This window comes from Nesoenas mayeri (assembly GCF_963082525.1).
Source record: "Nesoenas mayeri genome assembly, chromosome: 4".
In the NCBI taxonomy this organism is placed as follows: Eukaryota; Metazoa; Chordata; class Aves; order Columbiformes; family Columbidae; genus Nesoenas; species Nesoenas mayeri.
In genome coordinates this window covers 67,471,384-67,495,985 of record NC_137540.1, presented here as the reverse complement: position 1 = coordinate 67,495,985, position 24,602 = coordinate 67,471,384, and the positions used below count along the sequence as shown (strand labels likewise).

The 24,602-nt window shown below is 38.6% G+C and overlaps 1 protein-coding gene across 1 annotated transcript in view; it reads left to right on the top strand.

The window, feature by feature from the left end:
* Positions 1–24,602, top strand: part of DOK7 (docking protein 7) — a gene marked incomplete at its 5' end in the record, with an annotated part of 64,167 nt that overhangs the window by 5,029 nt on the left and 34,536 nt on the right. The window contains 4 exons of the mRNA XM_080344011.1: positions 1,696–1,896; positions 10,366–10,485; positions 17,636–17,743; positions 20,202–21,076. Coding sequence (XP_080200137.1) covers positions 1,696–1,896; positions 10,366–10,485; positions 17,636–17,743; positions 20,202–21,076 — 1,304 coding nt within the window. The remainder of the gene's footprint in view (positions 1–1,695; positions 1,897–10,365; positions 10,486–17,635; positions 17,744–20,201; positions 21,077–24,602) is intronic.

Below are 24,602 nucleotides of genomic sequence, written 5' to 3'. Positions count from 1 at the left end.
CAACTGTTGTAACTTGCAACTGATTGCCTGAAGTGTGCACTCCATTCCTCATTTATGAGGCAGAAAGTACCCTGGTGCTTCTGCTCCCGTGGTTTAATTGCCAGCAAAGCACTGGGCAGACTTAACTGGGCAGAGGGGTGCAAATGATATTAAAGATTCCTTACTGAACATTATTCATCAGATGGTTTTGGTATCTTTTTCATAGGTTATGTTTAAGCAGGTTGTGTAACAACTGTGTGTCCAAAAGGGGACATCGTATGACTATAGATTTGCTCCCTAGCAGTACTATTGGCAAAGCTGTAAGTAGAGCTGTAGTTAGTTAGATCTATCTCTGTCTCCTTGCACATTTCACTCGAATGACTTTGTGGCTAATTCTGATGGAGCCTCAGGGAACTTACCAAATGCATGTCACAGATGAGGAGTTGACTTACAGCTAAGATGGTAACTAAGAATATAGCAAGTATTTAGATAAGGAGCAACACTTTGACATAGCTGAAATTCATGATGCCTGAAGAAGCACAGCCAAGAGACAGGGAACAGTGGTTGTAAGAAGTGAGACTGCCTGGAAGTCACCCTGCTGATTTCACAGGCAGGAAGCTCTTTGTATGATCTTGGATGGATAACCAAAAGGTAAATCTATGTGCTTCTTGATAAATACTCCACTGGAAACCTCTGACTGGAAATGTAACAGCCCTGATGATTCTCTGCATCACAACAGGTGTTTTTTTTTTGTTTGTCTAATCACAAGATGAAAGAAACTAGAGGAGTAGTGAAGGTCAAAACAGTTGTTTGAGAATGAATTGTTTACTCACTTAAATTGCTCCCTTTGAAACACTGTGAGATTTGTGCCTTTGAAATGTTCTCAATAGCTTGTTATCCAAAATGCAAGAGCTCTGGAGAAAATTGGGAGATCAGGCTAGAACAGCTGCTACTTTAGGTAAGGACCTTGTGATATAGGAGTTGGTATTTGAACCTGAATTTTGTAAACTTGAATGAGACAGGTGTTTCCTTTCTTTCCCCTCCACTTATTTCAGGTTTAGGCTGTGAAATATGAAGGACTAGCTGACATTTAAGAGTGTTTATTACCTATGAATCACTTAATTTTCTAGTAATTGTACGTGCCTGGGCATCTAACATCACCAACTCCCAAAAGATGCACAAAGGCAGGAAAACCTTTACTGCAAAGGAAGGAGTGAAGCAGTTTGTTAAATGTTGCAAATGAGTCAGAGCTCTGGTTAGAATTTGCCTTCTTCTTTGAGCCTTGGCTTTTGGGCTCCTTGGGCACAGTGTTGTGTGTGTGTGCATGTAGGAAAGGAGAGGCATAGCTGCTTGAGAGGAGGATACAGAAAGAAGCTCATGTAATGATGCAAGGATGGAAGAGGTAACTGAATAACTGACTAATTTGAGATAGGGAGTAGCCTGGAAGACTTAGGATGACTTAATGTAGTATTATAACTTAATAATTTGTAGCATTAAGCCAAGGTATGTTTTTTTTCCAATCCTAAACTGACATAATGAGTTCATAGCTACTCACATGGGGCTGTCTGGGCTTCACTTAGAATCTTTATGCTGGAACCTCATGGTGTGGGCAGGGGTGAGTCCGCATACCGCAGCTCAGTGGAGTGACTTGTGTGACATAAGTCATGGTACCTCCTGTTTTCTATGGTAATTTTTTTTTTCTTCCTTATCTGATAGTTCATAGATTTCAAGTTTTTGTAGCACCTGGCACTAAACTAGAGAGCGGGCCTGCTACCCTGCATTTCTGCAATGACATTCTCGTCCTTGTAAAAGACCTTCCTCCTAGTGTCATGGGGCAATGGAAGCTCTCGGATCTGCGTCGGTATGGAGCTGTCCCAAATGGATTCATCTTTGAAGGAGGTACCAGGTGCGGCTTCTGTAAGTACAGATGGAACCTGTCTTCTAAAAGTTGTTTGAAACCTTTTGTAGAAATGTAAATGCTAGTGTCATTCAAAGTGGAGACTGCAGACCCAGTGGTGCTGCTCTGTCATACGGGCAGCCTCGTGTCAGTGGGTCTTTTTACTGAGTAGATTTCTGTAGGCTTTAGGCCTGGTGTTCAGTAAAAGTGTGACTGTGTGGAGTCCTGACTGAACACTGCCCTGTGGCTCTCCAGATGATGTTTTGCCAACTGTTGCTAGTGGACACAGAGCAAAAATAAGGTAATGAAATTTTGTGGCATGTGTGATGTAAGAGATAAGGCAAAATGGTTTAATGTTCAGATTATTAAATTGTGATTAATTATTTTCTACTTTGCAGAGGGAATATGGTATGGAGCCTTGAGGTTACATGCAGCCTCAAGGCTCTCATTGTGAAAATACAAATGTCTAAGTCCTGTAGAGGACTTCTAGCTCCTAAAAGTTAGGAACTTCTGCGTGTTCCCTTTCTTTCCCTATAGATTAGCTTTGTTACTTTATGGGATGGTGAGATTCCTGAGGTCAAAATGAAAACAAGCAACTGAAGGTAGTTTTTGTAGCCTAGTAGCCAAGATACCCTTTAGATGGGGATAAATCTCTTGTTCCAATCTCCAGTTTAGGACTTCTCACATTCTTACTTCAGATACAGTGTAAAGTTCCTATGTGAGAGCTGAAAAGGAAAGATTATTAATGCGCTGGTATATATCATATACATCATTAGAAAACATAGAGTTTAAAGTTCAAAAGCAGAGTTTGAAGACAGGCTGAATTGAAGATCTGTGAATGCAAGGGGGTATTGCAGAATGCTGGTTTGATGTGAAGTTGTTTGACTTGCATAGTGAAATGTGAAAACAATGGATTTTTTTTCAGTTACCAAACTGAAGAAATAGAAGGTTTAAGAGTTGATCTAAATCCAAAGATATTCTCCCTTGGGACTTTTGGCAACATATGGAGAGGAAGGGGAAAGAAATTATTTTGACTGTTTTTCTCCAGTGAGGTGCTTTCTTTTTGTCTACTGAAAAGTACGAAGCTGAGTTACAAGGATGGTATGGAATCAACTATTATATCCTGATTCCTGACTTGAGATATTGTTTTCGATGTGTAAGATTCTGGTTGAAATATTTCCCTATTTAATTGGGAAGTCGGGGCTAAAGAATGGTTTCCACCATGTGCAGGAATGGGATATAGGTATAGCCTGTGAGGATACGACTCTGTTTTCTTTTAAGGTTATTCTGTTTCGGTTAAAAACTGGTATGGGAACTACCATACCATTGCCTTATTCTCTACTAGTGTGGTTTAGTCTGTGAGATAGATAACTGGTTACAGAGCATAAAGGATAGTCAGCACAGTCACCTTTTCCCCCCTCTCTTGTAGACCTGGGCTAAACTTGAACCTGCAGCTTTTATTTGAATAACTGCAGTTTTGGTTTCAACAGGTTTTTCTCCATTCAGAGTACAGCAATTGTGCCTTCCTGCCTGTGTATCCAAGTACCACTTTAAATGCAAGCTGGCCTTATAATAAATGTGTGCACTGCTGTGCTGACATAATTTGGGTCCCCTCTTTGAATTATTAACTGAAAATAGAAAAATTAGTTTTGAATTGAACTTTTCAAATGCTTACAGGGAGAAAATTTCCCCAAGTTGAACCACAATATAAGAAATATGAACTGGTTTTATGTGATATAAAAAATGTTCAGTAGCCTGTACAGTAAATATGGACCACTCAGTTTGTGCATTTTACTTTCATTACAGTGGTTAGGGAATAACAGTATTGGTCTTTTTATTCTTAATTGGGTTTTGTAGTAAATGCTGACGTCTTATAACATTACGAATATAGTAGGAACTTTCATCTACCGTTAATTGATTTGAAAGAAAATTTTATGCTTTAATACATATTAATAGAATATCACCAGTTCACACTAATGCTTGGATTTTGAAAAGTAGCAAGTAATTGAACAAAAATATTAATCTGAAATAGCTTTCTGTCAATTTTTGCTTAGTTGTTTGATAATACAAATTAATGTTGTAATTTATTTTGAAAGATTAGCAGTGCTTTTGCACAGAGAATTTACCATACCAGTTGTGTTATTGAAGTGTTGATGGGACACTGCTGATCTGGTTATGCAGCAGCTAATGCTAATTATTAAGTTTTTACAGTATAGTAAGAGAACTTTTTTTAGAATGAGATCCGATTTGAATGTCACAAATGCCTAAATGTCAAAGAAAGCTTGAGAGGGACATTTGGAGGTTACCTTGTCCAACTCCCCTGCTCAAAGCTGGGTCAGCTGGAGCAGTTTGCCTAAGACCATATCCAGTCAGGCTTTGAATATCTCCAAGGATGGGCACCCCACAGCCTCTGTGAGTGACTATTTCCCTTATTCTGGTGTATCAGCTGCTCCTCCCAATTTTGTACCTTCTGCAAACTTGTCAAGGGTGTGCTCTGTCCCATCATCCAGGTCATTCATGAAGATATTAAAGAACACTATCTCCAGTGCTGACCACTTGCACACACCCGTCGGGATTGTCCTCCAACTGGACTTTTTGCTGCGGATCATAACCCTTCCAGCCTGGCAGTTCAGACAGTTTTCAGTCCATCTTACTGTTCACTTACCTAGTCTGTACTTGATCAGTTTGTTGATCAATATATTATAGGAGATGATGCTGAAATCCTTGCTGAAGTAAAAGCAGACAATATCTACTACTTCATCTACCAAGCTGGTAATTTTATCAAAGACTATGAGACTGATCAGGTGTTATTTTCCTTCTGTATTACCGACTATTCCCAGTCAGCATCTTTCTTGGAAATGGCTTCTAGGATTATTTGTACTGTTACCTTCCCTGGTCTGTGGTTCCCTGAATCCTCCTTCTTGAAGACAGAAGTTACATCATCTGCTTTTTTGTTTGTTGTTTGTTTGTTTTCCTTCCCTAAGCTCTTAGGCACACCATTCCATCCCCTAGTCTTCCTGGACTTTCAAAGATAATAACGTACTTGCAATGACACTGATATCTTCCTTAGCACATGGGAATGCATCCCATAAGGCCCCATGGGCTTGAGTATATTCGATTTGTTTAAATGTTTCTTAACCTGGTCCTCTTCCACCAAGGGAAAGTTGTTCCTTTTCTAGATTTTCCCACAAGTCTCAAGGGCCTGGGATTCCTGATGCGGGAATTGAATCTTTTCAGTAAAGACCAAGGTGAAGAAAACTTTGAGTACTTCAGCATTTTACATGTCCTTTGTCATCGCATCTGCCATTCTATTCAGCAGTAGGTGAAGTTTTCCCTGGTTTTCCTTTTGCTGCTGATATACTTGCAGAAGCCATTCTTGTTGCCTTTCACATCTCTCCCGAGATTCAATTCCAGGCAGAATCAGGGTCTCCTAAGCCCATTCCTCTGTGCTTGTACAGTGTGTCTCTATTCCTCCTGTGTCATCTTGGCCACCCTGCTTCTATGTGTGCTATGCAGACTTTCCCACCACATTTGATTGGCTTGAACTTGCAGTAGGTGATCCTCGAAAATCAGCCAGCTCTCCTGGATCCCACTTCCCACCAGGACTGTATCACATGGGATTCTTCCAAGTAAATTCCTGAACAGGCCAAAGTCTGCTCCTGCAGACTGATTCTAGGAAGTGAGAGTGAAGATGTTATGGGTCCCTAGATAAGCAGTTAAAAAAACAAAACAGGAATATTTTTCCAAGTGAGTTGCCTAACTGGAGGGGACACACTGAAAAATCACTAGGAAAGACAAAGTGGTGGTGGTGTTGCTGTGTGTGTGTTTTCTGGTTGCCATGCTTCTACAGAGTGGGAAACCTGAGCTCCTAGCCTCCTTCAGCCTGCAGGACTTCAAATCTTTGTTTCCCTTCTGTGGAGTGGTTAGTGCCCACAAAAAGAACAGCCTACTACAAAGCCTGGAAATTGCCTCACTTATAACCAAACGTGAAAATGTCACTGGGATCAGAAGAGAGAAATGGAGTATGTGTCTGTAGCCTTGAGCCTTGGAGCACAAGTGCAGGGACAGACCCTAAATTCTGGTTGCTGCTCCTAAGCTTAAATGCTTCGTTCACAGTCTTAAATCTTAGTTGTATAAGAAAGCCCAGAAATAATCACAGAGTGGTTGGGATTGGAAGGGACCTCTGGAGATCATCTAATCCAACCCACCTGCTAAAGCAGGTTCACCAGAGCAGATCACACAGAAATGTGTCCAGGTGGGTTTGAATGTCTCCAGGGAAGAGACTCAACCTTTCTTGGGAGTCTGTTCCAGGGCTCTGGAATGAAGTATACAAATAGCCCTTCATTGACGTTGTTTAGCTGAATTGTGGCATTTCTTCTGTAACTTGTTCTAGATTTGATGCATTTGCTGTGCTCCAAGAATTTAAACTGGTTTGGGCTTATTGGGTACTGCTGTATCTTATCTCCACACTACAGAAAACGTAAATGGTTCAATCCATAGGCCAGGGTGCCAGATGGATAAGTAACATGTAGTAGGAAGTGTGGATGGATGTACAAATGTGAAACTGTAGGTGATGGAGCTTGAAGTTCTCCCCCCCCACCTCGTCCCTTAAGCTTACACTACTTTCTGGTGCAAAACGGTACAGGTGTAAAAAGGAAGAAATATGTCCCTTTCAAGGAGAGCTCTTCTGATGTCAGGAAGATATTCTGCCTTTCTTGATATTAGCATTAATTAAAATGGTCTTTGAAATTGCGGTTAGGCATATGCAAATGAAAAATCTGACTTCTGAATGACTGTCAACTGTTCCTGAAGGTCCAAAACTTTTTGAAAACTGGTGTTGTCATGACTTTCATCCTTGAAAAAGAATCAAAGTGTGAATTAGGCTTAAAATGTGGTCTTGAGGTCTGTAGATCCTTTTATAGCTCTGATCTTTTAATCTTTTTAAAATTTCCAAACTAAATGTATGTGTTCTTTTATCCTAGATTGTTTTTGTACCAACGTTGTCCTTTAGTGTAATGTTCTCTCTCTCTCTCTGATGCTTATCTCCTTAAATATTTATAGAGCATTTATTTATGCTCTCTGTCACTATTGCTAGGTTAAACAAACTCAGCTCTTTATCTTCTCTGTAGGATGCAGGAGCTCATCGGTAGCTTTCCTGTGTACCTGTCTTTTCAGTATGAATTAATATTTTTTCTTCTTGGTTACAGGTGACCAGAATTACAGACAAATACTTTGGAAAGAGTCCTACTATATTGCTGAATATTATATTATTATTATTAATACTTTTTTTTTTTTAATAAGTAATATTTGTGTTGATATCTGAGAGCCTTCAGTTGCCATGGAAGGGTCCTTTTTGCCTTTTGCATCTTCCTGTGCGCAAGTGCATTCAAAGGGAAGAACAGTATATCCATTTTGGTACAAAATAGCCTGCACAGTTGGAAACTCTTTACATACTCAGTCTTGTTAAAGGAGCTGATGCTCTTAACTGAGCACCCAGACAGGTCTGCAAGCATAACAACATTTAAATATGTGTTTAGTCTAGCGTATTTGTTTTAATACTGCCAGTAGAAGAAAATGCTTTTTATAAATAAGACCTAAATAAAAATATAACTCCACTTATTCGTAACAGAAAAGTAAAAGGAAAGACCATTTTTCTTCAGGTATCTGATTATTTTACCTTGTTTCTCTGAAATTCTTGAGGAATATGGCAAACAAGTAGCATTCAGGAAAAAAAACTTGATATGTTATTATAGAAGTTGTTTTAATTCCCTAACAAAAACCCTCTCCTTTAGCTGCTCGTAGAAACATTGTATAATATTATGCAGACTCTATTATTGTTACTTCCCTGTAGGTTAAACCATATCTTTGCTCCCATTCTTCATGTGAAGCTCCAAATGCAGCGAAACTGAAGTTTTAAATACCTCTGTAATAAATACCTTACTAAAAGGAACGGATGATCTTGTGGTTAGATTGCCTTTCCTCTCCATACAAAAACCCATGAAGCCCCAAACAGAAGCAAATTGACTTTTTAATGTTTCTGTGGTAGAACTGAGGACTAAAAGTATCTGTGTCTGGTTTAGCTTTCTGTTCCTTGCTTCTCCACAACATTTTGTGTAAAGATAAAATACTTAGTTATGTTTTTGAATTAGTTACTCAGTCCAGGCTTTGTTCAACTCTGAAGGCTTTGGTGCTCAATCCAGGTAGAGGGAAACCATCTGAGATAATGCTGAAATTTCATATGTTGAATCTAGGTGCATTTTCAAGATGGTTAGCACCAGTTTATTCTTAAATAGCTGGTATCATTGTGATTGATGGGGGAAGAGTCACACCATTTAACATTAGACAAACTAATTTCCCTGGACTCCCATTATGCTGTGGGGGGAGGAGAAGGCAGCTCAAAGGAAGAGCTGAGTTTTAAATAATTCCTGAATACATACTTTGCACCCAGGTTTTTCTGACATTTCTCTGACTCTTCGGCATCTCTTGAGGAGTGGAAATGGGACAAGACTGTGAGTCACCACCAGAAACTTTCATACCTGTCAGACTGCTTGATTAGTGGTGTAATCTCCTAAATGGTCTTTGCTATTGAAGTCAGGATGTGTATATGTGCTGTGGGGAAACATGGGACAAACTTTTTTTAAAAAACAAACAAACAAAACCAAAAAACCCCAACTATTTATAAACACCAATACTACAGAAGTCTGGAGTTAAGCAGACTTTATTCCAGTTGATTAATACATTTCATAAGCTAGTGTGTGTTCATCTTTTCACTTGTTTAAACATAGCTTAGTGTTTTAATATTTGTCTGTCCTGAATCTTGAGGAATATGTTTGAGAACTTGTACTCTAGAAATGACTGGCAAGGCAGCCTCTAAGTATAACTTTAACTTCTACCAGTGAGGCAATTCTAATTTGAGTTTATAGCAGTTCACCAAACGAAACAAACTGTACTGGGAACAGGATTTCTGTTTCTTTAGCTGGAGAAGTTTTGATCAGTAAGATCTGCAGAGGAACAAATGTTGTGGAGTGACAAATCAAGCTGTGAAATGCAGATAACAATGTTGTCTTGAATAGATTTAAGCAGAGCAGGCAGATACTTAGATGTGACATAAATTGATAATGACAAATGAATGTGGACCAGAATTTGCTTTTCCTAAAGTGGTCAGTTTACTGCTTGCTGGCTACATTTAATATACTAAAATAGTTAATTAGGTTTGTGATCCACCCTTTGTTTGAATCCCATAGTCCTTTGTCAAGCAGTCAAAAGTGGATCCATTGCTTAAGTGAAATGTGAATATTGTGTTAGGTGTGACAGGACATACATGTGGAAAGTGATGGGGATTCAGGCATTCTGAAGAAGACTATCTGTGCTGGTTTAGGTAAAACTGGCAAAAATATGTATGCAACTCAGAATTGGTTAGAGAAATGCAGAAGTTAAACCTGTGTCCAGATTAGGAGCCCAAGGTCCTAGGAAAATAATATGCAAAATAATATGCAAAACCCTCCTGCAGGTCTTAGATTTGGTATTGTGGTTTTCTAATGTGCATGGCACTGGCAAACTGGAAGCACATTTTCAGGGCTTCTATACTAATTTAATTCCATTCCACTTTATATCTGCTTATTGTATTTTCTTTTTCTCCTGAACTCACTGGTTACTGGAGTGATTTTTTGCCTGGTGTTTTAAGATTATGAAAAAGGTCAAGTAGACTTTCCCCCCCCACCACCCTGAGGTCAGTAATATTTGGACTGACAATTCCCAAACAGAATGTTCTGTGGTGCACTTCTAGTCTTGTGTGCTGTCCACGTAGCCATATATCATGCAGCTCAGAACTTGTTTGTTTATTTAGTGATTCTCATTCTAATTTTGCCTGAGGCTATTCTTAATGAATGGAAAGCAAAATATCAGGATAGAGCAAAGGGTAAAGATCTGATGACAATCTGTGGAGTTGTGTTACGTTCTGTTAATAATAGACACATAAGACTTAGTCTAGGAAAATTTATAATATAATCCAGTGATATAACCAAAACATGATTCATTGGGATATAAAAAGCTGGTCTTGGTTAAAATCAGGTAAAAGTAGAATTAATTTGGTTCATTTTAACAAAGACACTTTGAGTATCCCTGACACCTGTGTAGCTGAGATTTGATCTACAAAATTTTAGGGGTAAATAAGAGTAAAAGACCCAAACAACTGTTGAGCTTATGGCTTGTATTTTGCATTGCTCTAATTGCCTGAATCTCAGACAATTAGAGCAATGCAAAATGATTTGGTAGCTATTGGGTTTATTTGTATATTTGTGGTATAGAGTGTGTGTGTGCTGACTTGAATTTTTTCTTTTTATTTCTTTTTTCTGGAGGACATCTTGTTGATTTCTTTCCATGGCTTGCACTTAATGCTCTTGATCGCTATATTATAAGTATCTTCAGCTAAATATATTTCTAATGTATCCATGTGAAAAAACACATACTTATGTTGTGCTTTCTTGCAGGGGCTGGCGTTTTTTTCCTTTCTTGTGCCGAAGGAGAGCAGATCAGCTTTCTATTCGACTGTATCGTCCGTGGCATCTCCCCGACGAAGGGCCCTTTTGGTTTGCGTCCAGTTCTACCAGGTTAATATAGGAAGTATAGAGTAACCAAGTAAAGTCGGACTTCGCTATGTCTAGCACTCATTGCTGTGATTGTAAGAACACATTGCAGACACTAAGGGTGTAGAAAGTGCAAAGTGGTTCTCATTCTGAAATGTCACAGCACAGATTTATCAGTTCAATGTACCCAGTTTCCCCTGCTGCTCTGGCTCATTCATATTTCTGGTGATATTGCTAACTTTATCCTTCTCTTATTTAATAGTACTGAAATATGGTGATTTGAGTTGAAAGGAACCCTAACCATTAGGTTTAGACTTTTCCTATTTCATGGTAAATGCTGCATATGCTGTAATATTCAGAGAGGAAATTAGATGACATCATAGCAAGCCCTGTTGCCTTTTGACTTTAGCAGATGAAGAAATATGATATTGAGTTGGAATGACTGTGTCAAACAGGGCAAGAGTGTGGAAATGAGATTGCATGAAAATGTCTCTGAATTGGTACTGGGATATTGTGGGAATAGGCTGCAAGAACGGTGAAGGACGAGGTGGGATTTGTGAGAAATACTTAGAGTCTGTACTTAAGTATTAGACAGTTAATATGTGTTTGACAGGGTTTTATTACTGTTATAAGATTAAGATAATTGCAGGAAGGAAATGTGATGGAAAAGATTAGATCTGGATGTGAAATATGTGAAAATAGGTTGTGAGAAGGTATTTAAGGTAAATGCCATAGATAGAAAACTTAGTTCATCTCTTCTTTTAATTGTACCACTGAAGTAAAGAAAATAAGCAGAATAGTGGGCAATAAAACCTCATTCTTGATATATAATGATCTGTTTGCATTCAACCAAGTGGAATGTTTAAAAAAAAAAAAAAAAAAGGCAAACAAAAAGCCAACAACAGAAACCAAATAAACAGTGCCAATACTTAAAACTTTTCTATTGAATGCACATTTTTTCTGCATGTCTAAAGCTGTATTACATACATACAACTCCTAAATCATAGAAGAAAATAGTTAGAAATGTATTTTTGAGATTATGTTTTCAGATGCCAGGTAATCATAAAATCATAGAATCATAGAATGGTTTGGGCTGGAAAGGACCTTAAGGATCATCTGACCTCACTGAATTGCATAAAGTGGATGTGGAGTATCCTGGGAATTATTGGGTGATTTTTGTAAGGGAAGACCTCTTTTTTGAGGTCTTTTTTATTTGTCTTCTGTGCTTGATGGACTTGCTGCTATAATGGGGTGAAGTTTCACCTTGGTTCCCTGGACAGGAGCAGCGTTCAGTAGGGAACTGTGCTCATGTTCTCGCAGGCTCCTCTGCAGCCATTTTTCCAAGCTGCTTTGACCTCTCCAACTTGTATTTCCCTGTATCTTTGCCCTTGTCTGTTCAAGTTGGTTGTCACCCGCTATGTGCACATGCCTTCAGAGAAAATTTTTATTTTTTATGTTCTACTTCATTTATTATCCCACGCAGAAGCTTCCACAGACCTGTTTGAGGCACGTGTACAATACTAATGATTCATCCATAAATTAATTTTCCCTATCTAGTATGCTGTTACATAGAATGTACTGTATTGCTTGAAAAGGTCAAGTCTCTACCAGCTGCAAACTGTATCTGGCAAGAGCATTGAACTTCACCCAACCTTTTGAAAGGATTTGTTATTAATTAGATTAATCATCTGCATACTTCAGGTAACTAGATCAAAACTTCCAGATTGGGGATTCTACCAGGAAACATCTAGTCAATGTTATTCATATTTACTGCAGTGCAGAATGCTACACAGCCTCAGCTGTGCTTTATATATGCAAGGTTCTGCTTTCGTGTAATTTAAAAGCTTTTATGGGAAGCAGCCTTCTCTCCACGGTTTGCTATTTGAATTTGGCTTCTTGCTGTTGCCTATTCCTTTCCAACTTAAACACGAAATACACTCAAATAACTCTTAGCTATTTTCAAGAAAGGAAAACACACAAAGGGTAGGCGTACACATAAAAAAATGGAATGTGTTGAAAAAATAATCCATTGACAGTGTTCTTGGACACCAATGCTCACAGAACAAATATAATCTAGAGACATTATGCAGTCAACATCTGCTTAGTTTGTCTTTGGAAAAAGGGTAATGAATGAAGACAGTTGCTTCATGTGCAAACAGCTCAACCATATAGGTAAATGGAGTGCTGAAATATTTAAGTCTTAGCATAAAATTAATATGAAATTATAGAGACTGGTTTAAAGAGGACTGGCAAATGACCAATTTTCTCACTTGTTATAGTGATTCTTTAAACAAATATAAAATGTCTGATATCCAAAAGGAGTGCAGGGGATATTTGCTCAAGTACAATATTCACTTCTTCTTTTTAGAACTGTAGTTTTAAAAAACATACCTTACTTCCTTAAAAGCTTGGTGTTCTTATAATGCAGATTTATTATTATTGTATGTATTTTATGATGTCATCTATACAATGTATAATGAAAATGCTATGCAGTGGAACTTGAAACTTGACTGATCATTGGAGGTATCTAATCTGGTCTAGTCTCTCATAGCTGACATGCTTTGAGCAGCAGGTTAGTCTAAAGAACTCCTGAGATCCCTTCCAACCTGGATTATTCTCTGACTTTTTGGAAATAGGTGTCAAATGAATGTGAATATTCTAATTATAAAAATAATTCTAGTATGTGTATATCCAAAATAAAATGGAAAAGGAAAAGAGCATTAGATGTTTTACAGTGTACTACTGTGTGGTATTTATTTTGGGAGTCCAGTAATTCTGCAAAATTGTACCAAAATACTCCTATTGGTAGCCCTGTTAACAGACTGCGGGGTTTGATTTGTTAAATGGTGCTTGATTTGGTCTCAGATTTAAGACATATGGTATTGAATGGCAAAGATAGTGTAGGTATCTGTACAAGTTTATAGACAGTGTAGCATTTTAAACAAAGAACTCAGATGAGCAGCAGGATGTCTTTGGATGGCTTGTTTTCCCCAGGTACTTGTTGGAAGATAATTGCTGTGATTGGCTACTTGCATAGTCTTGTTTTTTTCTTTTCTTGAGAAGATGTTTAAAAACCAGACCAGAGCATTTGATGTTCTTGTCTTGACAGAAGTCTAGGCATTGACAGTGTAATGATTCACTGATTGCATGGTTTGTAATCTCTACCAGATTTGCATGTGTATTATTTGAGATATGTTTGTTTACCAGGTGTGCATTGAGTTCCTTCTTTTCACTAGCAAGATTCATCCTGAATGCCAAACATGAACACAGCAAATGCCCACCAGCCGATCAGTGATATCTTTGAGCAGATCAGTGCTCTTATCTGGCAAAGGCTATGAGACAGTCCAGTCCTGTAGGCTGGAAGGATCCCAAGTGTAACGTTGATAGTCTTGATGCTCTCTTTTAATTTTGGAAGCTTTTTCAGACTGCTTTGTGACTGACTGGAGAGTGTGCAGTGCTGCTCCTGAGGATCTATCTGATGCTCTTTCTTTTTGTTGAAGCCTGAGACACCTTTGGCCATTGCAAGACAGCTCTGTGGCTGCCTTCTGCAGTATCTGTACCAACTGGATCCTCTCCAAACTTTTAGGACATCTTTTCATTCCTCCAGACATCTTACAAGGTGTGGAGATGTTAGCATGAAGGTGAGGGTCCAGGCCTGATTTGCAAATGTGTCTACAGTTACAACGGAAGAAAGAAAGGAGAGATGTTCAACCTAACATTGTTTAATGAAGTAATTAACCAATATTGCATTTTAAAGATGCATATAATCAAGCATATCTTAGGCAGCTGCTGACTTGGCTTGATACATTTTTTTCCTGACAGGTGCTTACTGAACACCCCAGGAGCTTTGAATTACTGTGACACTTTATTTGTATATTACCAAAGTATTCAAAAATCTCCCAAGCTGAGCAGCTGAAGTGGCTTTACTGAATATCCACCAACGTAATATAAAAATAAAAACTCCATCAGAGGCAATTTTGGCCCAGCCCAATTTGATGTAATTCTTCCCTTTTGCCCCAAAGCAGAGTTTTGAGAAGATTTCAATGACTACCTCACACAACGGATTTTTTTTTTTATGGCAAGGGATTTGTTTTTGATTGGAAAATGATAAAACACTTAATTGATTGAAGGACCTGAGTGAATCTGACTGTCTAGATTCCATGGGAGTAAATCGTGGTGTAGGATAGATGTTAAGAGTTTGGGAAATGAAGGTGCTAATTGCTCTTAGAGTTGTTGGAGATACTGTGGGATGTTGTGTGGGCAGAACCTGTCTGAACTTCCTTGGACAGCTGTCTCAGTACCGGTCATGCTGCTTCTGTCCTCTGAGTTAGTAATATGACAAATTACTACACAGTTATTTAGAGGCTTTTGGATTGTGTGTGCACAAGGTATAGGATGATGCCAACAAATACAGCTTCACTGTTGAAAAAAATCCTTGTTTTTATCTTTTTTTTTTTTTAGGCTGTATTTCTACACTGATATAACAGAAGATCATAGGTTATGTACTCCAGTAAGGACTGATTTCTAAAAGGCGGATACCAGTGACTTCAGTCCTTAGTCCGATCTTGTAGCAAAAGCTCCTGATCAGTGTTTGACAGTCTGTAACCAAAAATAGTGATGTAAGAATCAGCTGCTTCTGGGGAATAGCAATTTGTGTGTTTTCCATAGAAGTCTTTCATATTAGCAGAGAAGATTAAAGGCAAAAAAAAAGATTTCAGTAAGACTGGACAATTTTTTTTAGTGTGTGCCTGAGACTTTGTATCTGTTTCGCAGGTTTTGAAGCTGTTTCTCTAGGTATTTCCTGATACTTCCTGAGAAATGTTTTTTCTAACCAGTCTTCCACAAAACTGGGCACTGAGAAGTCACAGCACACAACTAGGAACCTAATTTTATACACACCTTTTACACATAGGCAATCCTTAAGGGCAAGTTTAACCAAAGCATTGTCAGTGCTGTTGGACAAACAGTGTGCCTGAAGATTTCATATTGTTGGGTGAAAGCCATTGTGTTCTGTAGCTGTGTAGCTGATAAGGAATTTGGCTATCTTGGCTATTTGGAAATGCAAACTTACTGATTTGCTTCAACTTCCTTCTGCCTTCCTGCCTTGTATTTTAGTCCATTTTTGCAAGATCAGTTGTTTTATTTTTTTTAAATTATTTTTAATACATTTTGTCATCTGTAAGAGGGATAGCGGTTACTAAAAAACTAATGTATTTGTATGTGTCCTAGTAACATTCTGAAACTCTGTATTTATCAAGTAATCATATTCTGAGGAAAGTGGAAGGATCATTCCTCCTGACAGTTCTTTGCTGTGGGAAGCGTTAGTGCCTGTTGCATTTTGGTTTGACTAATTTGCTGACCTTTTGTGCCCACTTTATTTTCAAAGTTCTTATAGAACTTCTTTGAACCCTTTTGGACATAAGGGCATTTAACTAGATACAGCAAAGTAACTGGAGCAGAGGAGATTCAAAAATAGATTCAAGCAGCAGCCTGTAACACTGCATGCCACTGAGCAGATCCTTGCATAGACCTGTCTGGGTTGCGCCATAGGTGCTGGTGGCCAAATCTTACATTTTCCTTTGGCAGAGGTCCATACGGAAGCATCGGGGATTTCGTTTGAGTAAGCGGTTACACAGGTTTGGACAAGTCAATCCTTAATATGAGTTGTATTGCAGGGGAAATAGGAATGGAGACGTAAGAAAATAATCTGTATCAGTCTTCTTTTCTGTTCTTAAAGTCAATTTTGGCAGGTGACTCTGACATCAAGCACTGTTTGAGCTGGTAGGCACACAGGTCACAGGCATAGTCGCCTTGTCCTTGTGAGAACATCTTTCATTTCCAAGATACTCTCTTACAGAAGGACTGTGTGTGAGTCTGACTTGTTCTGCTAATCTTACCCAGACTGCAGACTGCTGAAGATGGAACCCACCTCTATGTGGGAAAGAAAGTTCAGCATTGTCACTTCTGTTCATGTGATGCACTCGGACCTATTCAGAGCAGGTCAGAAAGTGAATGCGGTCAGGGAAATGTGGCAGCTTTTTTCTCAGGTAGTTAATAATGTAGGGACTCTTATGGAACTTCAGCTCACCTGGCAATGTTCTTTCCCCTGATTGTGAGCTTGCTTTGACTGCTGAGTTGACAATATCAAACCCAAGTCTTTTAAAACTGAAAGACCTGGCATGAAAATGAAACTTTTCTTTCGTTGTTTCAGCAGTGTTCTATCTTATTAACTCGACCACAGCTATGTGTAGCCCTTTGCATCCTTTTTTCCTCCCTCTTATTAAATGATTCAGTGATTAAATACTTTTGTGGTGTGCTACTACCCAGTTGATCTGATATACGAGGGCAGTGGTTGTGAGGAAGCTAATGGGTTCTGTCTGCCATTAATTCCTTTCCCTGTGTAATTAGTTAGAGCAACTGAAACTTCTGATGATGAACAAGTTAGCAGACCCTATCCTATGCAACTGCTGAATGTGACACTCGTGTCAGTGCTGTTTGAAGAAACCTGTACGATTTCTCTTGGGATAATGGTTATGATTAGTTCCAACATCTGGTTTTCTTGTTGTACCCAACTGGAAACAAAATGGTTTAGAGGAAACCAGCCTGTTTTACTGATTAAAAGTTCTTCCACGTTCCATATAATTTTTGGTCTTTCGATTGGAATAGAAGGAGCCTTCTTCGGTGGAGTAATTTCATCTGGAAAGGCAAACTCACTCAAATGTATGTGGAAAATCCCTGACAGGACATTTTAGGAGTGATTTTTACCATTCTAACTTGTCTTGTAATAAACATAGAATCATCAAATCACTTAGGTCGGAAAAGACATTTAAGATCATTGAGTCCAACCGTTAACATGAAGACAGCTACCAGGTTGCTTGTTTCACCTCTGACTTAATGACCTTCTGAACATCGAACTTGAAACCCATGTCATTATAAACAGATGATCTGTATTGGAAGGGATCAGATAATTTAATTACTAAGAGTCTGCGTTTATGATGTAGATTGGTAAATTTTTAGGATGAAAAATTTGGTATTTCTCAATGAGAGTTTTTCTTCTTCTGTAGTAGAAAATTAAACATAAGACCAGAGTATCTAATGTAAGAATGTGGTGGGTTTTTTCTTTCTTTTTATATATTTTCCACACTTTTTATTTATTTATTATTTCTTTTTAAAGATCCAAGTACAAATCCAGCCTATTCAGAAGAAAGATTGGCTCATGAAGCTTTGCAATTAGAAAAGCGCTTGAGCTTGCTGTCCCATACAAGTCGCCAGGGCAGTGGAGGTAAGAAATATGTTTAATTAAACAAAGGTAAACAGTGTTCATTCCTTTCCAGGCATAAGAAATGAACATATGTATATAATTATAAGATGATGAGCTTAAAAGAAAAATAAGAAAGAAATGGTTGAGATATTTGATTTGGTTGCTGCTGCTTGTGGGACTGTTCTTTAACAGCATTGGCTGAAGTCCCCTGATGTTAATTGAAGTTCTTCAGCTGAGCAGAGTTTTGGAACAAATACTATTAGCACAGGAAAATCCTTTAGTGTGTTGCATCCTAATGAATTTGTGAATTTGCAACTTCTGAAGAACTGTCTGCGTTGTTTGATATCTGCTGGAGTACTTGACTCCAGCCTATGAGATGAACTGACTTGAACAGTTCATGCATCAGGCTCACAGCAGATTTTTGTAGTAAAACCTAGGATTCCTGTGCTTTTAGTTCAAGTGTTATTATTCTTGCTTTGTGGTGGTATCTGGGCATGTGCCTTCTGGAGTTGTTTCTATATCAAAGTAGAATTGGTGTCTACCACTGGATTTGTATAAAGACCTATGCCCTCAGCTGACATTTGAATTGTTTAATAGCAGAAGTTAGATCCTCAAAAATCTGCTTTGCTCTTTACTCTAAAGCCTAAAAGCCTAAAAATGGTCCTGTGAAGATCCTCAAGAACTTACTGTATGCTTCTTTGTATGTCCATGGCTACTTTAGTCTTGATGCCGCTGAGTAATGTGGTTTGTGACTAAATGTGGGTCAAGTTCATACACTTTCTGTGCTTGAGATTACTTGAATTTATGACCTTATTATCCTAAGAATGTTGTAATCCTCAGAGAATGAGGAATCCTAGAGTATGATTTTCATTTTCTGTTATTTGAGTTTTGCATTGGAAAATTAATATTTGTGTTTATCAGAAATATTATAGTGATAAAAATGTCCCTGTAGATTTGGTGGCAGGACATTTGCCTGCATCTGGAGATGCAGGTTCTGCCACTGCCTTGGGGAACATGTAGCTCTACATAGTTAGAGAATTTTCTTCAGGACTGTGGGAGGGCTTCCCTTCCAGAGTCCTAAAGTGCCTGAAATATTTGTCTAAGAGAGGTGATTTAAAAAAGAAAATTCAACAATCTTATTTTTTTAAAATAAAAATAGATGGTTTTGTAAGCAAAATAACTTTTATTTAACAAGTATATTTCTTCTTCTGGCCATGTTACTGAGAACTACGTTAATATTTTTGTAATTTATTCCTTCCATCTAGACAGCTGTATAATTTAATGTCAGGAGTCACAAGCCAATGTCATGCAATAGACACTGGGGGAAAAGAAAGGATTTGATTTCATGGGATAAACGTTACTATTTTATGATAGTCTATATAAAGAATTACTCCATGAAGAGCAGCAGAATTGTTAGAAATTTTTCCCTCAACACCTGAGAACAGAAAGAGCTGATTAACACCAGAAGCTCAGGTCACAATTTGCAGTGGACCCTTCCTCTTTCTACCCCATCTGGTAACTTATTGTCCAAGGTTTAAAAGTAATACAATTAATTAAAATTAATACCTACAAAATGATCCTGCTTTCAGCTTTTGTTTGCACATGAGTTTTATTAAGAAGAAAGGTTTGTGTGCTGCTACAAGAAAGATTTTGTTTGTTTGTTTGTTTGTGTTTCTATGATGGTTGTGTCTTGTCCTTATGCCCTTTCATGCCAATGTTTAATTTTTTTCCACCTTTTGTATTGGATAGTAGAAGTTACCTGCAAAAATGTCCTTGCAAGTTTCAGTGAGGAAAAAAAAAACCCTTGCAATATGTGCATAAATGAATCGTGGAAGATCTTTTTGTATATAGATATGTAAACATTTTTCTAATGGTAGCATTCTAATTTTTGTTTATTACAGTGATGTATGGTTGTATTTTCTTATGGATATTATAAAGAAATACAATGTAGGAGAATTCATAGGAGAGAACAGGACAGTCTTAAGTTTGATTTTTATTTTTGAAGTTTCTTTAACATTCACTTTGTCATTCAGATAAGATTTAAACAGAGAAAAAAAAGTCTTTGGGTTACAGTAACAAGGTTTTCTTCAGAGCATCCTCAGGTATTTTGAGCACAGGACTTTGTGACTGTTTCTTGTGATATAAGATAGGAGTGCCTGAAATAAAACTGATTAACTGTACGGAAGTAAAATTTGGCTGAAAAAGGGAGAACTTGGTGCATAAACTCTAAAAATTTAGCCCTGAATGCATTATGTTCCACAATGCGGTAGGGTTATAGCAAGGTAACATACTATTTGCATTTTATTTTTCCCATGGGAATTAACAGGAATTATTGCAGGAATTTTGGCATTCCGACAGAAGTTCCCCCTATAAAAAGCAGATGGAATCTCAGGGTCCTTTCTGTTAGTACGTACTTGCCATGCTTGAGTCTGTCATTTGTGTTTGAAACACAGGTTGATATGTTTTCTTTTTTTTCTAGGAGACGATAGAAGTCTTTCAAGCTCATCGTCAGATACCAGCCACTCAGATGTTAGTGTTGGGAGCAGGTTGACAATTTGGCCCGAACAGTCTTCAGCCAGCACTTCTCAAGAGAGTCACGGACTGGCAGCTGCCAAGGGCATTCATCTTGGGGAAGAAAAGTCCCTTCCAGAAGGGGCACGTGGCACCACTAAGCTGCCTCCAAAGCCCCTCCGATCCAGACAGCTCCAGGAAATAGGTCGTCAGAGTTCTTCTGACAGTGGAATAGCTACTGGTAGTCACTCTTCCTACTCTGGAAGCTTCTCTTCCTATGCTGGGAGCTTGGATATTTGCCATGGGGATGAGTTTGGATCCTTGCTAAGCTTGCCACTGAACTTTCCTTCGGATCAGAATTTATGTACTTGTCCTCACAGTGAGCCCCAGAGAGGTGCGGGATCAGAGTATCAGGTTCCCAGCTCTCTCAGACATATTTACGACATACCCAGGAGTTTGTTACAGGCAGCTTCTAAAGATGTGCAACCGAAGAGCACGGATTCCACGCTACCCAAGGACCAGGGCCCGTCACCTCAAGGTACTAGTGACCCAAAACTGCTACGACCACATTTGGAAGCACGGAGGGTACCTGGGCACAGCCAGGACAGAGAGAGGCCTTCATCCTTACTCACAGAAAGCAGCAAGGACTCAAGTGATGAGACATATGTGGATTTTGTCTCGAGGTGGTCAGACACAAAACCACAAGGAGAGGTGTCGCACTCCAAAAGTAGTGAGTTGTCACCACCTAGTGGGGCCTCAGCTGAGCCCTATGAGACATGTAGCCCCCACCTTGGGATGACAAGAGCTCTTTTTTCAGCTTGTCCAATCTGTGGTGGACTAAAGGTAAATACCTAACACTGAGCAGATGCTAACAAGCCTTATGAAATAGAGCATGATTAATTTAAAATGACTTAAGTTGCAAGCCATAAGTACCCTTGTTTCCTTTATAATTTGAACAGGTAGTAGCTTTTGTATTGTTTATGCTCAAATTGAAAGGATTAGCACATGATTTCCTCAATCTGTGCCTGATGAAGAAAACACTGAACAGAATAGGCCATCAATTGTTACTTTTAAATTGGTCAGTTTTGATTTTGAGTGTGTATGTGTGGCTTACAGTGACAAAGACGGAAGCTTTACAGGCATAGGAGAGGGCTGAATGTGTCATATAATAGTAATTTAGGATGAAGGATATTGATCTGTCTTATTGATGGTATTTCAAAAGAAGAAAGGAGGCCAAATGCCATGTGCTGCTCTTTAGGTGACCACAGTACATATTTTTTATTTTATTGATATTTCTCTTTTCTTTGTAATTGTAGTTTGAGCATGTCTTGCACTAGAAGCCAGATTAGTGAAGCTTCTCACTGGGCAAAGAGAAGATAGTCAAGTTAGAATGGCAATCTATAGCAGATCAACTAATCCAGTATTACATTTAGAATTGGCCTGTGACAGATATTTTAGAGGAGGTGTACAAAAGCTCATTAGTGGTGTACTACCAGGACAGTATATTTGCAGGAAAAAAAAAATTGATCACCAGTCACATAGAGACTTAAAACTTCAAGCATGGAAATTCATATGCCTTTCTAAATACATTTGCCAGTATGTGTTACTATGACTGCTAAATTCTTGGCTTTTTAAATGGCAGTAAGCTATAATATTAATTGTACTTTGCACGGAGAAAATATTTCTGTTTTTACCTACTCTGGAGAAGATTTTTTTCTAAACTTGAAGAAAATAAAGCTGTTTGTGTTGGTGAGCTGTTGAAAGGCTGGAAGGTTAGAGAGAGTGCTCAGATTAGGGAATGTGTGAAGTAGGGATTCAGCAAGAAAGACTTTTGTTTGAGGAATTGAGTATCACCATTGGAGTGTGTACATTTTAATTGAGCATGTGGGATTCCATAAATCACTGCTATGAAAAGGGCTTGAGTGTATAGTAAGTTAGGAAAGAAAAATTAGAATATTATAAACTTGAGGGATTATTTTTTTTCTCATGTGATATTTCATGGATTTGCATCACTGGCTGCCTTTATGTGTCTGAAGACTAGAAAATGATGTCTGCCTGAGGTGCTTGTGTAGCCTCTGTAACAATACCTTGGGCAGTACTTTGTCATGTAGGAGAGATGCTGGTGTGAGAGACCTCTAAAGGTTGTATTTACACTCATCAGTAGGATTAGTGTTCTTCCTTTCTAGGCAAGAACTTGTGAAGGTACCATTAGCTCACGTGGTCTGTCACGGAGGCACCACAAAGTCAGTGTTAGGTGAACAACAAGTTCCAAACCAGACTTTAATCTGGCTGGAAAAGTACAGCCAATAAACCGACCAGAATCAGGGTTTATACAATTAGTGAGCACTCCGATAACATAAAATACAGGTTTGGATATCAGTTGAGGAGATTATTGGGGTATAGCAAAATAAGAATAATGAGGATCCACAGCGTGCATGCACACACTCACAAGAAACAAAACTAGAGGCCACTAGCTCTGGGGTACCCACAAGAAATAATCACTCACCTGGGTTAGGCAAGGACTCACTCTTGCCTTGTTAAGCAGGGACTCATTCAAGGATATATCCAGTAAATAACCGCTCACCCAAACGAGGAGGTGAGGCGCTCTCAATCCCAGGAAATCTCCTTAGATGGCATCCCAGTCTAAGGAGAGGGCTCCAGTTCACAGACTTGCTGCTCTGAGAAGACAACTCCAAAAGGGGCCTTTGGTGGGAACCCCGTTTTTATAGTCTGGTCAGATCTGGCTGTGGGCATTATAACATGGTCCAGAAGCTTTGCAGCTACTCTGGGCACCTCCTCTGCTAATGACCCTGTCAATTGACCAAGGGTCCCACCACTCCTGTCCCACCAGCTGGTGGAGGTGAAGTCACCCTGCCCCGGGGTAAGGGAGGATGTGACTGTCAGCACCTTGGTACCACCTTAGGTTGTGTATGTGGGGACAGGCACAGTGGGAACAAAAGGTGCTAAAAGAGCCATCAACTGCCCCATTGAAGTCTCCAGATCTCAGGGGAATATGCAACTGCCACGTGGTCTAAATGTTTCTGGTTCATCTAAGTTGTCAGTTTAGACATGAATTTATCAAAATTTCCCCTGGGCATCTATGGCAGACAGGAAGCTGAAATTGAGTATTCCATTGCATATCTTCAAAGGCGTTACAGCCTAAATTATGTCGCTTCTTCTTTAACTACCTGTTGACCCCAACAATGTATACAACCACATATTTACTGTGAAGTACTGTCAGGTTTCATAGCATTTATAGTTGCCCTAATAATTCCAGTTGGCAAGAATGTCAGGAATTGTCAATATTTAAACAAATTTAGTGAGAGAAACACTGGTTCAGCCCTCTTACCAGTTCTGGTTTTAGCATGAGATAGGCATATCTGCTTATCTTTTTTTATTCTACTCATTTGTAAGCAATTGGGGAAGAAGTCTCATTAATTTGAATGATTCATGAGTTTGTTTTTAATTTTGAAAGAAAAAAATAACCTCTCAATACATTGTCCTGAATTGTCAAGATGAGTTATTTTGGCAGTATTTAATGGACACAGTCTTTGGCTTTTCTCTTGATGAATTCAGTGGAAGCACAAATCCATATGCTGTAAATAAATGAATAATTCTTAGTCTGTTCTGAGCACAGGGAATATGTTTAAGATGCAGTTAGGGCCAGGAGGAGTTGATTTATGGATTAATGAAGACACCAGGTTTTCACATTTATTCAGATTCATGTTCAAAAGGCTTTAGTGTGCCAGTGTTTGGAGTTCCTTTGCAATTTCAAGTTAAGCTGTTAATTAAATTGTGTTGTTGATTTTTAAATGCCTACTATTTAAAGTGAATGAGTGACCTGAATAGAGGAAAGTCTATGATGGTAAAAAAGTATATAAGGATTTGGGTTTTTTTCTGCGCTGTACATAAACTTTGAAAAATCAAGATTAGATTTGGGCATGTTGCCTATGTGTGTTGGATGGAGTTCAGCATGTGGAGAGTTGGGGACAGGTTGCAGGATGAAGACCTGCATGTTTGGGAGGCCTGGTGGTGTTTGTGATGGGGATGGACTTGGTTAAGAACCATCCGCTCCACTAATGACCAGGATGATGACAAACACAGGGAGAACGTAGCTTGGGAACATGCCAAGGTTCAAGCAGAAAATAGGGCAAGGAAGCCTTTCTGTAAGTTTATTTTAAGCTCAGAATATTGGATTGTTATGGGATTTCTGAGTAAGCTGTAGAGACTTGTTATTGGACTTTACGTATTACAACTACTTAGCTAACACTAATTTGACAAATAGAATTTCACTGTATATGTGTTGCTCTGTAATTTCATTTGATGCTATAGTTTGAGAAATGATGTCAACCTTTTTTATAGGGTGTCC